Source organism: Rhizopus delemar, genomic scaffold (assembly GCF_000149305.1).
Source record: "Rhizopus delemar RA 99-880 supercont3.5 genomic scaffold, whole genome shotgun sequence".
Lineage (NCBI taxonomy): Eukaryota > Fungi > Mucoromycota > Mucoromycetes > Mucorales > Rhizopodaceae > Rhizopus > Rhizopus delemar.
Genome location: NW_027137831.1, coordinates 2,993,457 through 3,006,901, shown reverse-complemented (window position 1 = coordinate 3,006,901; position 13,445 = coordinate 2,993,457). Strand labels below are relative to the sequence as shown.

General features: G+C 39.9%; 5 protein-coding genes across 5 annotated transcripts; 4 read left to right on the top strand and 1 right to left on the bottom strand.

Moving 5' to 3' along the window:
- Positions 1-131: 131 nt before the first annotated feature.
- On the top strand, positions 132-3,647 carry RO3G_07869 (uncharacterized protein; the record flags this gene model as incomplete). Its single annotated transcript, XM_067662459.1, has 1 exon — positions 132-3,647. One exon carries the CDS (start codon positions 132-134, stop codon positions 3,645-3,647), a length of 3,516 nt encoding a protein of 1,171 aa, XP_067518560.1.
- A 272-nt stretch (positions 3,648-3,919) lies between these two features.
- RO3G_07868 (uncharacterized protein) lies at positions 3,920-4,586 on the top strand (the record flags this gene model as incomplete). Its single annotated transcript, XM_067662458.1, has 2 exons — positions 3,920-4,263; positions 4,334-4,586. The coding sequence occupies 2 exons, from the start codon at positions 3,920-3,922 to the stop codon at positions 4,584-4,586; spliced, it is 597 nt and encodes a 198-aa protein (XP_067518559.1).
- A 33-nt stretch (positions 4,587-4,619) lies between these two features.
- RO3G_07867 (uncharacterized protein) lies at positions 4,620-5,446 on the bottom strand (the record flags this gene model as incomplete). The annotated part of the gene is made up of 2 exons (XM_067662457.1): positions 4,620-4,668; positions 4,830-5,446. 2 exons carry the CDS (start codon positions 5,444-5,446, stop codon positions 4,620-4,622), a joined length of 666 nt encoding a protein of 221 aa, XP_067518558.1.
- Positions 5,447-6,251: 805 nt separating this feature from the next.
- Positions 6,252-6,946, top strand: RO3G_07866 (uncharacterized protein; the record flags this gene model as incomplete). Its single annotated transcript, XM_067662456.1, has 2 exons — positions 6,252-6,687; positions 6,747-6,946. The coding sequence occupies 2 exons, from the start codon at positions 6,252-6,254 to the stop codon at positions 6,944-6,946; spliced, it is 636 nt and encodes a 211-aa protein (XP_067518557.1).
- Positions 6,947-7,370: 424 nt separating this feature from the next.
- RO3G_07865 (uncharacterized protein) lies at positions 7,371-8,267 on the top strand (the record flags this gene model as incomplete). Its single annotated transcript, XM_067662455.1, has 1 exon — positions 7,371-8,267. One exon carries the CDS (start codon positions 7,371-7,373, stop codon positions 8,265-8,267), a length of 897 nt encoding a protein of 298 aa, XP_067518556.1.
- Positions 8,268-13,445: the final 5,178 nt, after the last annotated feature.

The following is a 13,445-nucleotide window of genomic DNA, read 5'->3' as shown; positions in this document are numbered from 1 at the left end:
TATCGTCAATCTCTCGACAACAAGAAACGATCCATCTTTACTTTTTTTACCATTATATTCGCCGTATTTTATTCTATTAATACGCCAAGTTTCAGCTCTCTACGATAATTATTCACCATTGACATTTCGACATGTTGAATTCACAATTACATGGAACAGGGGTCAATTCCCCTGCAAATGTCAGTTCAACAACTTATGAACAGCTCTTACCTTTGTTTTTTCAAGAGTTTGAAAAAATAAAAGCTCAAGTTCAAGAACATGCCAGCATCTTGCCTGAAATTAAGAGATTACAAGAGCACATTACTAATCTCGAAAGTCGCAATGCCGAATTAGAACTAGAAAACCGCCGCCTTCGTGAACTTTTAGGCTCTCATCAAAATAAACATACTGCAGACACCCCAGTTACAAATACAAAAGTTGTTCAAGGCACTTTGGAGCACTCCATTGGTAAGTCATCTGCAAACATGTCGACATCTGCGTCAAATGTCCCCATTCCAGCTGCTGGATTAGGCACTGAATCGTCCGCCTGGGCTATGGTCGCCCGTAAAGCTGCTCACAAGAAGCCTACCCCCAAGCGTCGTACTGTTGAATCAGCTGCCCGTGGTTTCCAACCCATAACCGGCCCTGTTGGGTTTGGTTATGTGTACATTCCAAGATCTCGACGCATGTCGAGACGAGATGTCCGCTCCCGCTTGTCAGTCCTTGGCATTGATCCTTATCGTGTCTTGGACATTACGTTTCCCGCCCGGTCTGTCGTTGGTCTCCTGGTCCATGAACAGTACAAAGACGTCCTCCTTGCTCAATTGGGCAAAGCCAAGATCAACATCTACAAGGACTTTAACCCTTGTGACCCGGCCCACCTTGCTGATCCTACGTACAAAGACAAGTCCAATGCTGAGCGGCTTTCTATTGCTATGGACATCCATCGAAACCGTTGCTGCAGAGGACTTGCACGCCTTCGTCACCCTATTGCTGTTGCCGTTGGTCGTACCTTCCTTGAAGAAGGTTTCATCACTGACGAAGACTTACAGGAAACACTGTCAAGATGTCCTGGTACCCCTTTGACTCCTTCCGCTCCTTCTCCCTCTGGTTCTCCTGGTTCTCCTGGTTCTCCTGGTTCTCCTGGTCAAGCTATCTCCTCTCCTTCATCGTTACCGCTCACCATCGGCTTGTGGAATGCCAATGGCCTCCAGGCTACCACAGTCGATGATCTCCTCCGTCACTGCCAGTCGTTCTCTTTAATCTTTATCACTGAGACCTGGCTGCTCCCGCCTAACAAGATCCGTACCCCATGGCCACAGTTTCATTTATATGGTACTCCTGTTGATGGTAACTTTCGTGGTTCACAAGGTGTCTCTGCTCTTGTCTCTCCTTCCTTCCCGTTGCCGGTGATGCAGTTCCCAGTCCATACCAAGTATGCTCTGGGTTTACAGGTGGGTCGGTCCCTTCGGCTCATCTGTCTGTATCTGCCTCCTTCTCTGGCCGATGATGAAGTTTCTGCTGCTTTGGATGTGCTGCCCTTGACTCAAGACACTGTCATCTGTGGTGATCTCAACGCTCGTCTTGGTGCTGTCACTGGCGACTCCCGTTCCAACACTCGTGGACCGCTTTTGCGGGACTGGGTTGAGGAAAGGAGGTTGTCCATCCTAAACTCATTTTTGGCCCATGGTGTCCCTACCTACCTGTCGTACCGGAATGGCCGTGTGATGGGTAGTATTGTCGACTACTTTATCACCAACCTGCCCTGTCTCAACCGTCCTCAGCTCCAGGTATACACCGATCTTTCTCTAGGCTCTGATCACAAGCTGATGTCTCTTTCCTTTGAGTACTCAGTCCCTGTCGATCAACCTATTCAGTCCACTCCTTCTGCTTCTGCTCGTCGTCTCTGGAACCTCTCTCGTTTACAAGAACCTGATGTTCTCAAGTTGTACGTTAACTCCTTCCGTTCGTTCTCTGCTGTTTTGGTGGACCAGCTTCAACAGCTGTGCTCCAGCCCTCCTGATTCGACACCGCCCATTGACCGTCTTAACGACGAACTCAATGCGGCTATCTATGGTGCTCTTGACAAGTCCGTTGGTTCTCGTGCTGCTCGCCCTCCCCAATGGAAGACCTTCTGGAACTCGCACTTGCAAGGACTCGCCGATATCCGCGACCACATGTACAGGCGGTGGCGTCGTGCCATTGGCATTGACAAAGCTGTTTGGTGGGATCGACATCAGGCCGCTCAGGACCGCTTTCGTAGTGCCGTCAGGTCTGCGAAGCGTCAACCCTGGCGTGCGTTCTGCGACACTTTAGCCCGAGGTGACTTCTCGCGCGCGATGTCCAAGGTCAAAGCTATTCGAAACCGTCGTCGCCAACAGGTTGGGTTTACTCATCCTGATGGTCCTGTTGCAGGTGCAAACGCGATGCGTGACCATCTTGCTACGGTTTACTCTGGTGCTGGTCTCCCTACTCGTCGTCCTCCTCCTCTTGGTTCTGCTGCTGGTTCAGTACCCTTTGATCTGTCGTCTCCTGCGTCTGATACGCCTTTCTGTTCTGCTGCTGATGTCTCTGCTTCGATGCGACGTCTCCCTCTACGTAAGGCTCCTGGTCCTGACCACTTACGTACGGAGATGCTCCTTCCTATCAAGTCTCTTCTGGCTCCCATCCTCTCGTTGCTTTTCAACATCTGCTGCCAATGGTCTTATACCCCAGTTCTCTGGCGTCAAGCACAGGTGGTCCCCATCCACAAGAAGGGTGATCCCACCTCGCCAGGGAACTACCGTCCAATATCTCTGACTTCTATTGTTCGCAAGCTGTTTGAAATGTGTCTCTTTCCGTTTGTCGAGCTGGTCTCTCCTCCCTTGGATGTTGCTCAAGGTGGTTTCCGACATCAACGTAGTGGGCTGGATCAGGCCCTCTGCTTGCATGACCTGATGCATGCCTACCGCGACCGTCACAATCATTACCCTGTTGTCGCCTTCTTGGATATCAAGGCCGCTTATGATACTGTCGACAGACGTATCATATGGCAATCAATGCTCGCCTCCTCCGCTCCTTTCTGTCTGGTCTCGCTGCTGGCTAATCTCTTTGATGATGTCTCGGTGTCTGTCTTACTTCAAAACAACGTCTCCACTCCTTTTGTTCCGAGTACAGGTGTACTCCAAGGTTCTGTCCTAAGTCCCCACCTGTACTCCATTTATATCAATACACTTCCTGCTCTTCTTCGTTCCGCTGCTTCCTCCTCCACCACTTCGGTTCTCACTCTGTCTCCGACTGGTCCTCCTGGTCATGGTTCTCTGGTCCCTCCTGGTCTTCCCTTTGGTCCTCTGGTTGGTTCTTCTGCTTCGTCTCCTTCGCCCTCTCCCATCAACTGTCTATTGTATGCGGATGATGTGGCTCTGGTTGGGTCTGCTCGCGAAGTTCGGCATATGCTGGACCTAGCACAGATCCATTCCCTCACTCTTGGCTATAAATGGAGTCCTTCTAAATGTGCTGTGTTGAACTCGCCTATACCATCCTCAAGACGCTTTGTCCGGATGTCTCTTTATGATGAGGATCTTCCCTCAGTCGATGAGTTCGTCTATCGGATGGTTGTACCTTTGATGCCGTCGGACTTTAAAATTTCCAATTTCCTTATTTGGAAATCGATAATTTTCGGAATATGAGTGACACAATCGGTAGAATATCATAAAATGATGCATGTCGTTGTCCAGAATGGATAAGGTGTCGTCTTTGTATGTAGAGGGTCGCATGTTCGACCCTTGTGTGTGTCATTTTTTTCTGAAAGTTTTAGCAGTCCTTTTTTATGTCTGAGTTCTTGCTTTTTGTGACTTAACTATTTTAAATAATTTTTTTTTATTTCGCGTTTCCCCCCTGTTTTTTTTCCCCTTTTTTTTTTCTTCCCTTTTTACATCTTTCAAATTAAAGTTAGTATATCATGTCTTTTATCAATATCTCTACCGCAAACTACACCAATCCTGCTGGTATTCATCGTCAAAGACCTGTTACTTCCCCCAACAGCCCTATTGTTATCGTTGATTCTGATGATGAAGTAGAAGAAATGCATTTAGAAACCGAACAAACTTCAGATTTGGATGTAGCAGTTATTTCTATCAATAATGATGATAACGAAGAGTTATTGGAAATAGAAGCTTTCGAAGTTGACGATGAGGCACATAATAGTAATCTTTTGCCGGATAATTGGACCAGAGGTCAAAATGTTCCCATTATGGCAACCAGAACTTTTTTTTTAACTTTTGGAACTGAAGAAGCGTGCATGCAGTAAGTATAAAAGTATAACAAAGCACACTTGTATACAATATTAATAACTCTTTTTTTTTTTATAAATTAGGTTTTTTATTAACAACGGAATCTATTATGGAAGCAACACAGTGTACCGTTGTAATGGTGATGAAGGAAGCGTCATGTATTTGGAGCAAACAGGAAGTGTTCCACGTTGGAGATGCAATGGAATCATACAGTGGGTCAAAAAACTGCACCAACGCAACTCAGTTTTTCGGAAATACCAGTATAGCTCTGTCAGTTTAAAAGTAAACATTACGAAACTTGGAACAAAACGAGTTACTACTGTTACTATTTATTGACAAAAGTTTCAAGGTCAGATGCGGAGTATTGATTTAAAGAGCACTCAGCAAAAAGAGGAGGTCGGTTGGTGCAGTTTTTTGACTTTTTTAATATTAGTGGATCCACCCTTCTTTGCTAAGACTGCTTGCATTCTGTCTGGCATACTGTGTATATATTTGATGCATTGTTCCTTAGTAAACGAATTCCATTCATTTTCGACTCTTTGCCACAATTCATGGATGCTGGTCGCCCTATTATCATACATGCTCAGCTTTAACTTCAAGTGATGCCATATATGTTCAATAGGATTAAGATCTGGACTTTGTGATGGCCAATCGTCAATGTAAATCATGCCACTATCCTTCATCCATTGTGTTGTGGACTTTGATCGATGTTTGGGATCATTATCGTGCTGAAATACCGACGTTTCCCAGTTCAGACCATAGTACTCCATAGTGTCTTTTAGACTTGTACCAAGGATTTCTTGGTATTCCTCTGAATTCATGGTGCCATCATAGATCTGACATGCGTATCCAGGTCCTTCGCTGGTTATACAACTCCCTAACATGAGACCACCGCCTCCATGCTTCACAGTAACGTCGATATGCTGAGGCTGTAAATGATCACATTTTCTTTTCCAGTAATACTTGCAACCATCAGAGCCCCAAATGTTGATTTTCGTCTCATCAGAAAAGATGACACGTCGCCAATCATGTACTGTCCAATATTGATGCTTTTTAGCCCATACTAATCGAGCCTTCTTGTGCTTTTCAGTCAATAATGGCTTTTTCTTTTTGATCTCAGCATAAATTTCAACTGAATGTAAGACATTAATTGCCGATTGATACGAAATAGGGTGTCCAAGCTCCTCCAACTTCATTTGCACATCCTTGGCAGCCTTCAAACAACCTGTGAGCACTTGTCTCTTGATGTATGGACGTGTTGACTCTGCCACAATGCTCGGTCTACCTCCTCTTTTACGTATTCTATCGTGTATCCACTTATTTGCATACCTATTGACGGTATTTCTATGCACTCCAACTCGTTTCCCAATGACTGCAGGATCACACTGTTCTCTAATAATACTTTGATACTGTTTTGAATATCGGATGGAAGCTTTTTGGGCATTTCTAATAATGGATAGATACTGACGATGTACAATGGGTTTGGGTAAAGCAGGAAAGAAAAAAAAAGAAAACAATTGCAAAAAAAACTTTATTTTCAGGTCCCCAGTGTGACTAAGCATCAGCAAAATTCGATTAAATTTGCTGGAATAGTCTCAGTCCGGACATATGATATCAAATACCTTTTCATTTTAAAAGTCAAAAAACTGCACCAACCGACCTCCTCTTTTTGCTGAGTGCTCTTTAAATCAATACTCCGCATCTGACCTTGAAACTTTTGTCAATAAATAGTAACAGTAGTAACTCGTTTTGTTCCAAGTTTCGTAATGTTTACTTTTAAACTGACAGAGCTATACTGGTATTTCCGAAAAACTGAGTTGCGTTGGTGCAGTTTTTTGACCCACTGTAGTTAATCAGGAAACTGGTGAGAAATGCTGCAATGGACGTCAAGTTGCTGTACGAAATGCTTCCTTTTTTAGTAATCGCAGCTTACCAGCCTATGATGCGCTCTCCATTCTTTACTTTTGGAGCTTGAAAGTACGACGAATGACAATTTCTACCATGGTTGGATGTTCACCAAAGGCAGTACGAGAAACTTTAAAAGATTGGTACCAAGTTTTACAAGAAGATTTACAGCAGAACGACTGCAAAATCGGAGGTTATGATGTGGATGGAAATCCAATCGTGGTAGAAATCGATGAATCAAAGTTTGGTAAAAGAAAATATCATCGAGGACATCGTGTGGAGGGTGTTTGGGTGGTAGGTGGTGTTGAAAAAACACCTGAACGAAAGTGTTTTCTTGTGGTAGTAAATAATAGAAACACTGAAACGATGGATACAATCATTCGAAATTATGTTGCCGATGGTTCCATAGTACATACAGATTGTTGGAGAGCATATGAAAATATGGTAAACCTTGGAATGAACTTGGTACATCGAACTGTCAATCACAGTGTGACATTTCGTGACGGTGATGTCCATACCAACACCATCGAGGGTAAGCTTAAAATTGGAGTGTAGAAGTGTTTATAGGTCTAGTTAATAAAATCTTTTCAGGAACTTGGAATGGAATAAAAATTAATGTAACTCCTGCCCTTAGAACAAAGAAGATGGTACCTTGGTTGCTTATCGAATTTATTTGGCGAAGAAAGCACCACAACGATATCTTTGGTGGTATAATTGATTGTCTTAAAAATGTTAGCTTTGATCGAGCTCAGCGTAATCCAGCATGGTTAACTGAGCTTGCTGCAGAATAATAATAACAATAAAAAAAAATTAAACAAAGCTCAATAAAAATGTCCTCAATAATGTTACGTACAGAGAGCAAGCATTGTTAATATACTTCGACAAAAAATATCCAAAAGCATTACTATAATCAGTTAAATAAAAGAAAAGCCTATACAAAAAAAGAATGCACAAAGGAATCAATTCAAAAAAAAAATAACTCCCACATAGACACGCCTGCAGCATCGGAACAAAAATACCGATTACATGTTTCGAACAGGCGACCTCTTCCGTCGGAAGTAGACACTCTAGCCATTCCGGACAGCGACTTGCATAATTCGACTGTATTTTGTTGACGAGCTGATTCATATTCAGAAAATTGTTGATTTCCAAATAAGGAAATTGGAAATTTTAACGTCCGACGGCATCAAAGGTACAATTAACCCCTTGTTTGCCATGTCACAGCTCAATGCTATGGGTCTCAACCGCAATGGTTTCTCTCTGCTGCTGTCTGCTCGCCTCTACGCATCTTTTGTACGTCCGAAGCTTGAGTATGGCCTAGCCATTGCTCATCTTCTCAAGAAGAACTACACTGAGCTCAACCGAGTTCAAGACCGGTGTCTAAGGATGATCGTTGGTGGTCATAGAGCGTCTTCTACAGTTGTGCTTCGGCACATCTGTAATCTACCGTCTATGGATTTCCGTGCCGATACTCTAGTGCTCAAGTACTGTCTTCGTGTCTCTGGTCTCCCTGATGACTGTCTGCTCTCGCTCCTTACATCTTCCGTTCCTTTGTCTCTTCTGTCCCGGCTCCGGCAGCGGCGTATCGTCCATGATTGCCCTCCGGTTGCTTCATCATCTACGTCTCGTCTCTCGTCTTGGTTGCGACGGTATCGTCAAGAACGCTTTGATGCCTTCCTCCAATCTACCTCCCGGGTACTGATCCGTGCTTGTCGTCCAGTACTTCGGGTTGATCCCGTTCTCTTTGTTCCTGCCTCCCGTGCTGACCGGAGCCGCTTAGTGCGATGGCGCATGGGATGGCTTCCTGGTAAACCTCGTCCTTGCTCCTGTGATCTTGGTCAAACAAGTCGCTCGCACCTTGTGGTCTGTACGATGGTCCCTTCCTACCTTTGGTCTTGTCTTCCGTTTCCACCGACTAGCTATGTGGGCAACCACATAGACTATGTCCTCAATCAGCTTCCGCTGTCTTCTTCTGCTTCTTGTCCTCCGTTCTGGTCTGCTCTTTGCACAATTCTGTGGCATTTAGACAGGTTGTGCAATCCTGATGGTGACTACACCACTGATCCCACGCCAGGTCAAGTCTGGCTTGACAAGTCTCAGTCTCTCTCGTGAACAGTGCCCTGATTCTCCCTCTGGCTTCTTCCTCCCACTGCCAAACCATCTTAGTGCACGCTGCGGAGGAAACCAAGGTGTTGACGGGATTGCTTATTAACCTGCGTTTCCCTACCACTGCCTCTACATTTTCACCTTTGATGTGTATCCGCTGGTGTTTTTTCGTTCACTTTTTCCTTCGTTTCCGAGGTTATCATAGTTAATGATCCATTGATCGCTTGTATTTTAACGTTTATTTTAATAAAAACATTTTCGACTGAGCTAATCCCCCAAGTACCATTGATATGTGCTATGTTGGTCAGGACCGCCTCTTTTTTCCAAATGAACACTGCAAATAATCGTTCCAATTGGATAAAGCATATCGCAAGATTGAACTTTTTTGGTTAACACATATTTATGGCTTTTGGAGAAAAATTTTAACTTTCGCTGTATTGGTCATTTTTGAATTTTGAAAAAAGACTCAGGTGCGAAAAAAATAAAGAAATTGAACAGTATTTTTGTTTTTTTTGGAGGGTAAGTATTCATAAAGTTATTCACGTTTTAAAAAAGTGTCTGTTTTTTTACAGATGATCTTTTTTTGGAAAGCCTGTTCCCCTCTACTGTTGAAAGACCGATGTCTTCTTTTTTTATTTTTGAGGGCAAAAAGCGGAAATCAAAAGCATTTTGCGATTATTTTGTTCAGAAGAATACATATTAGGAAGGCAGCCTGTGGTTTTCAGCTTAGATCATTACAAACGTGTTACAAAACGTAAAAAAATAATCGTGTTTGGGAAAAAAAATGACCTGGTAAAAAAAAAAGTAAGTAAAAAAAAACGAGTCTAGCAATAGAAAGTTCATTGTTCAAATGAAAACACTAATCTAACAACAATTACACTTCATAGAAATGCAAATAACTTTACATTATAAAAAAAAGAATACGTGTATATTCTAAAAGAATAAAAAATAAAGCTCTGCTAACATTTTGTTACAAGGCAGTTATAATTAACAAATACATACAAAACTTTTTTGCTTATCAAATAAATAGATTGCTTTATTATTTTTTATGACAAATATTGTAAAAAAATATATGTTTTTAAGCTTATACTCGCTCATTACTTACTTTATGTTTGCACATGGGTGTAATTTGCCATTAGCCATTAGCCATTAGAGATGTGAGCAATGGCAACTTTCTTTACCAAAAATAACTTTTCAGTAACAAGCAACAATATAAGTCTGTTATTCTTATAGTTTTATCGTATTGGAAAGAACAACTTTGCTCATGAGGTTCATGTTCGTCATCCGAATGTGTGCCATTAGGAATTCCTAATGTAAGAAAAAAAGAAACCGACATTAGACTTGGTTGCTATTTTTTTTTTATAAACTTACATTTGACCAGAACATGAGCTTTCTTTTTTATCTTTTGTACCTTGAGCATCTAGTGTATTCCATGAAACAAAACCAGGGAGGAAAAAAAGCTGTTTTACTGCTACAGTGCGTTAAGTTGCCGACTCTTTTTTTTTTTTATTTCAAGTAAAAAAAAAGAAAAAAAAGAAAAAAGAATACTCTCCATGTTAAAGATATTGCACTCAAGTAATAAAACTTGTTCAAACAACGTATAAGTTATCTTTTGGGATACCATTAAATGTAATCTTCGTGCAAAACAACTGTATTTGATTTATAACATAGATAGACAGTGAATAAGTGTAACATTGGTAAAAATAAGGCTACAAAAAAAGCACTTCTCTTTTTTTTTTTTTCTTCTCTTTTTTATAAAAGGTAAGTTCTTAATATTTTATACATTCCATTCCTGTTCTAATGGTACTTGTACTTTAGTAAAACCGTATTTCTTGCTTTCTTTATAAAGTCTCTTTCTCAAGACTACCGTTGCTTCTTCTTTTACTTGTTGGCACAAGCTTGGATGGCGTGTTTTTTCTTCTTTTCTTCTTTTCTTTTTTTTTCCTGGCCCATCTAAAGCAAGGTATTATTACTTTTACTACATATCCTCCATAGCTAATAACTATTGTAGATGCATACTGCTTCCCTTTTCTTTATTTGTTGGTATAAGCTTAGCTAGTTTTCTGGTCTATCTAAAGAAAGGTACAATTATTTTTACAATACATACAGGATCGCTAATGTTTATTATAGATGAATTCTGCTTTGCTTTGGCATCTTTTTATCTTTTTTTCTGCGTTCGCTTTGGTTCTTGAGTACTGATGTCTTTTCTTCTTTTGATTTGAGTGTCCAAGTCTTTGCTTCCTTGAATCTTTTAATCCTTGTGTCTTTGCTGTTGTAGAACAGTAACTGATTGTAGTTGACATTAATAAATATAAGTCTTAATACAAGATCATAATTAAAATAAAATAAAATATAAGTTTATTTAAATAAGATCATACAATCAATTCCAATTAAACATGTTCTTTTAGAATATGTATTGTATTCATGAGAGTTCTTTGATAAGAAGACGTATCAACTAAAATAACCAAATCCAATCCAATGTCAGGAATATTGCTAATCTTTCACATAATTGAAATAACGCGTAAAATAACGTTATTCAATTCAGTGAGGAATTCCCAGAATAAAAGATAATCTATGACAGGCATACAAAAGAACAAATGAAAAGTTTTCATAATCATAATTATAGATAACTCTTGCTAAAGTACCTGAATATTAGAAGAACGATAACAATAGAAGATATCAAGCCACTCACTCAATAAGATATAAATACCTGTCTTCAATTAGAATAATTTTCACTTTAACTTAAACTGAAATAAAGATCAGTCTCAAAAAGTACCCAAACTGTTTCTTGATCTTTGTTTCTACCTTTTCCTTTATTATTTAAACCATTATACAACATTTGCATCCTTGAGCTTGGCTTTTTTTTTTCTCGTGAGAACCTTTTGAGTTCCACGAAATTAATCGATGTATTTTTAGATTAGATGCTGCTATCGTGATGACATTAGGTAAGTCAAGTAAACTTTTAAAACGCTACGAGCAAAGAAATACTATATATTGTTATTATTATTTTATTTGAATAAAAAAAAAGCTATTTTTATAAACCAAATCCCAGTTTTTTTTGTATATATGAAGCAATATTTATTGCAATATGAATGGTTAATAAAGAAGTATATAAGCTATATTAGTGGTCTATAAAGAAGTATATAAAGCAATAAGAGTGATCAATAAAACCTGTACGTAAAGCAATATGAGTGGTTTAGAAAAGAGCAAAAAGACAAATAAAGCATTGATTTGAAAAGTATCATTGGCTGCCGAGCACCATTAGATATCAAATGGATAATAAACAGGAGCCATAACATAACTGATGGAAGTTGCGTCTTGCGAGATCAGTTAACGAATAAATGTACCAGCAGTCTCCTGTCTCTGCCACAAATCTTGTAACTTCTCTTAACCAAAAGATTAACGACGGTTTAAACGATTTGTGGCAGAGACAGGAGGCAGTGCGATCAACAATCAGTTACCCAATGTCACACGATTCTAAGCTCTTTCGCAAGATTGATAATATACAGTAGTGGACAAAACTGGTGCACAAAACTTTTTTTCAGCTTTTAACTACCATTACTTGCTCATGGTGATTGCAATAGCTATGAAACTATATTAGAAGGAAGATATACTAGCCATTGTAATTTACGTGTATTCCTAGCATGACATTGTTAAAACTGAGCGAAGAGCATGCTTTTTATTTATAAAATTTTATATTTTCTAAAAACCGCAAAAGTGGCTAAAATCTAAGACTTTGTATAATCATCTCACCTCTTGATATCATCGAATATTCTTCTTGGCATATGCTAGTAGTATGCGTGTATATCATTTTCAATAAAAGAGCCCAGCTCTTTAACTATTCTTTTCCAAAGATCATCTACACTTTTTGGCCTAGTGTCGTATCGTTATAGCTTTGTCTTCAAATGCCACTGGGCATGCTTAAACAGACTTAGGCAGGGATTAGTTGCGACTAACCCTTTAGTACAGAAGCGCTGTTATCAAATATTGAGTTTGTGGCATACCTTGACTTGTGCTTTGTGTCATTGTCATGCTGAAACGAGAGATTACGGCATTTTAGACCACTATACCCTAGGCTTTTGTGTTCTATAGTAAGCGAATTATATGTGTACATTTATGAGTTCATTATATCATCGTGTACTTGAAGAGTATATCCTGGTCCTCAATATCTAATACAGCCTTAAAATGTAACAGAGCAACCAGCATGCTTCATTGTTTGCTCACCATAAAAAGATCGCTAAGATTGCTCGACTTGCTTTCAATATTAGTGTATACTATCTGCACTCATAACGTTCATGTTTTTTTTATTGCTAAATATATGGACTTCCAGCCCTCTATAGTATGCGATGGTTTGTCGTGATATCACTTTCATCGCTTTTTCTGGCTTATACAGCTAATGAAAATCTTCGATTCCTTAGTTCCAGACTCAAAATCTAGCTTCCTACAGTGCCTTTTGACTGACAGTTTGCTAATACTGTATCCTAAGGACCTCAAAAAGAGCTGAGCATCAGAAGCTGTGCGTAAAGGTCCTTGTCGAAACTTTAGGCGGATGATTGCATTAGTTATTTTGCTGATTACGACCGGTCGACTACCACGGTCACAAGCCTTGATGTTCTTTTCTTCCTTTCTTATCCTGTTGATTGTCCATTTGGAGATTCTTGCTACCCTAAAAAGATCCGCTGCCGTACGAACTAAGTGTATTCGAAATCTCAGAGCTTCGCTTTTACAGTTGCTTATTTTCTTAAGCATATAAGGCAAGTACTTTGTTATAGTGAACAGGGTAAAAACAAAAGGGAGTGTTCAATGGGAAATACAAAATAAGTATGGGTTTATGTATTTTTCAAGAGCTACTAAAGCTCACTAATATACTGTGAAATCTGAAAGCAAACGGGAGAGATATGAGGAAAATTGAAGGAAGGCTAGACAAGTACTATATTTTTGGCGAAAATTGAAATATTCAAAAAATCACTAAAAATGATCTTATCCCTGAGGGATGTCCGACACAGTTCCCGTTTGCATATCATAATGTATCTTTTAGACTGCCTTTCAGATGGTATATGCCACAAAAGTCACAGACATATGGCGGAGATGCAATACTTATTTTCATTTTTGTGCACCAGTTTTGTCCGCTACAGTATATATATGTATAATATTTTTTTTTCTTTTTAGCTTTTCTTATTTTTT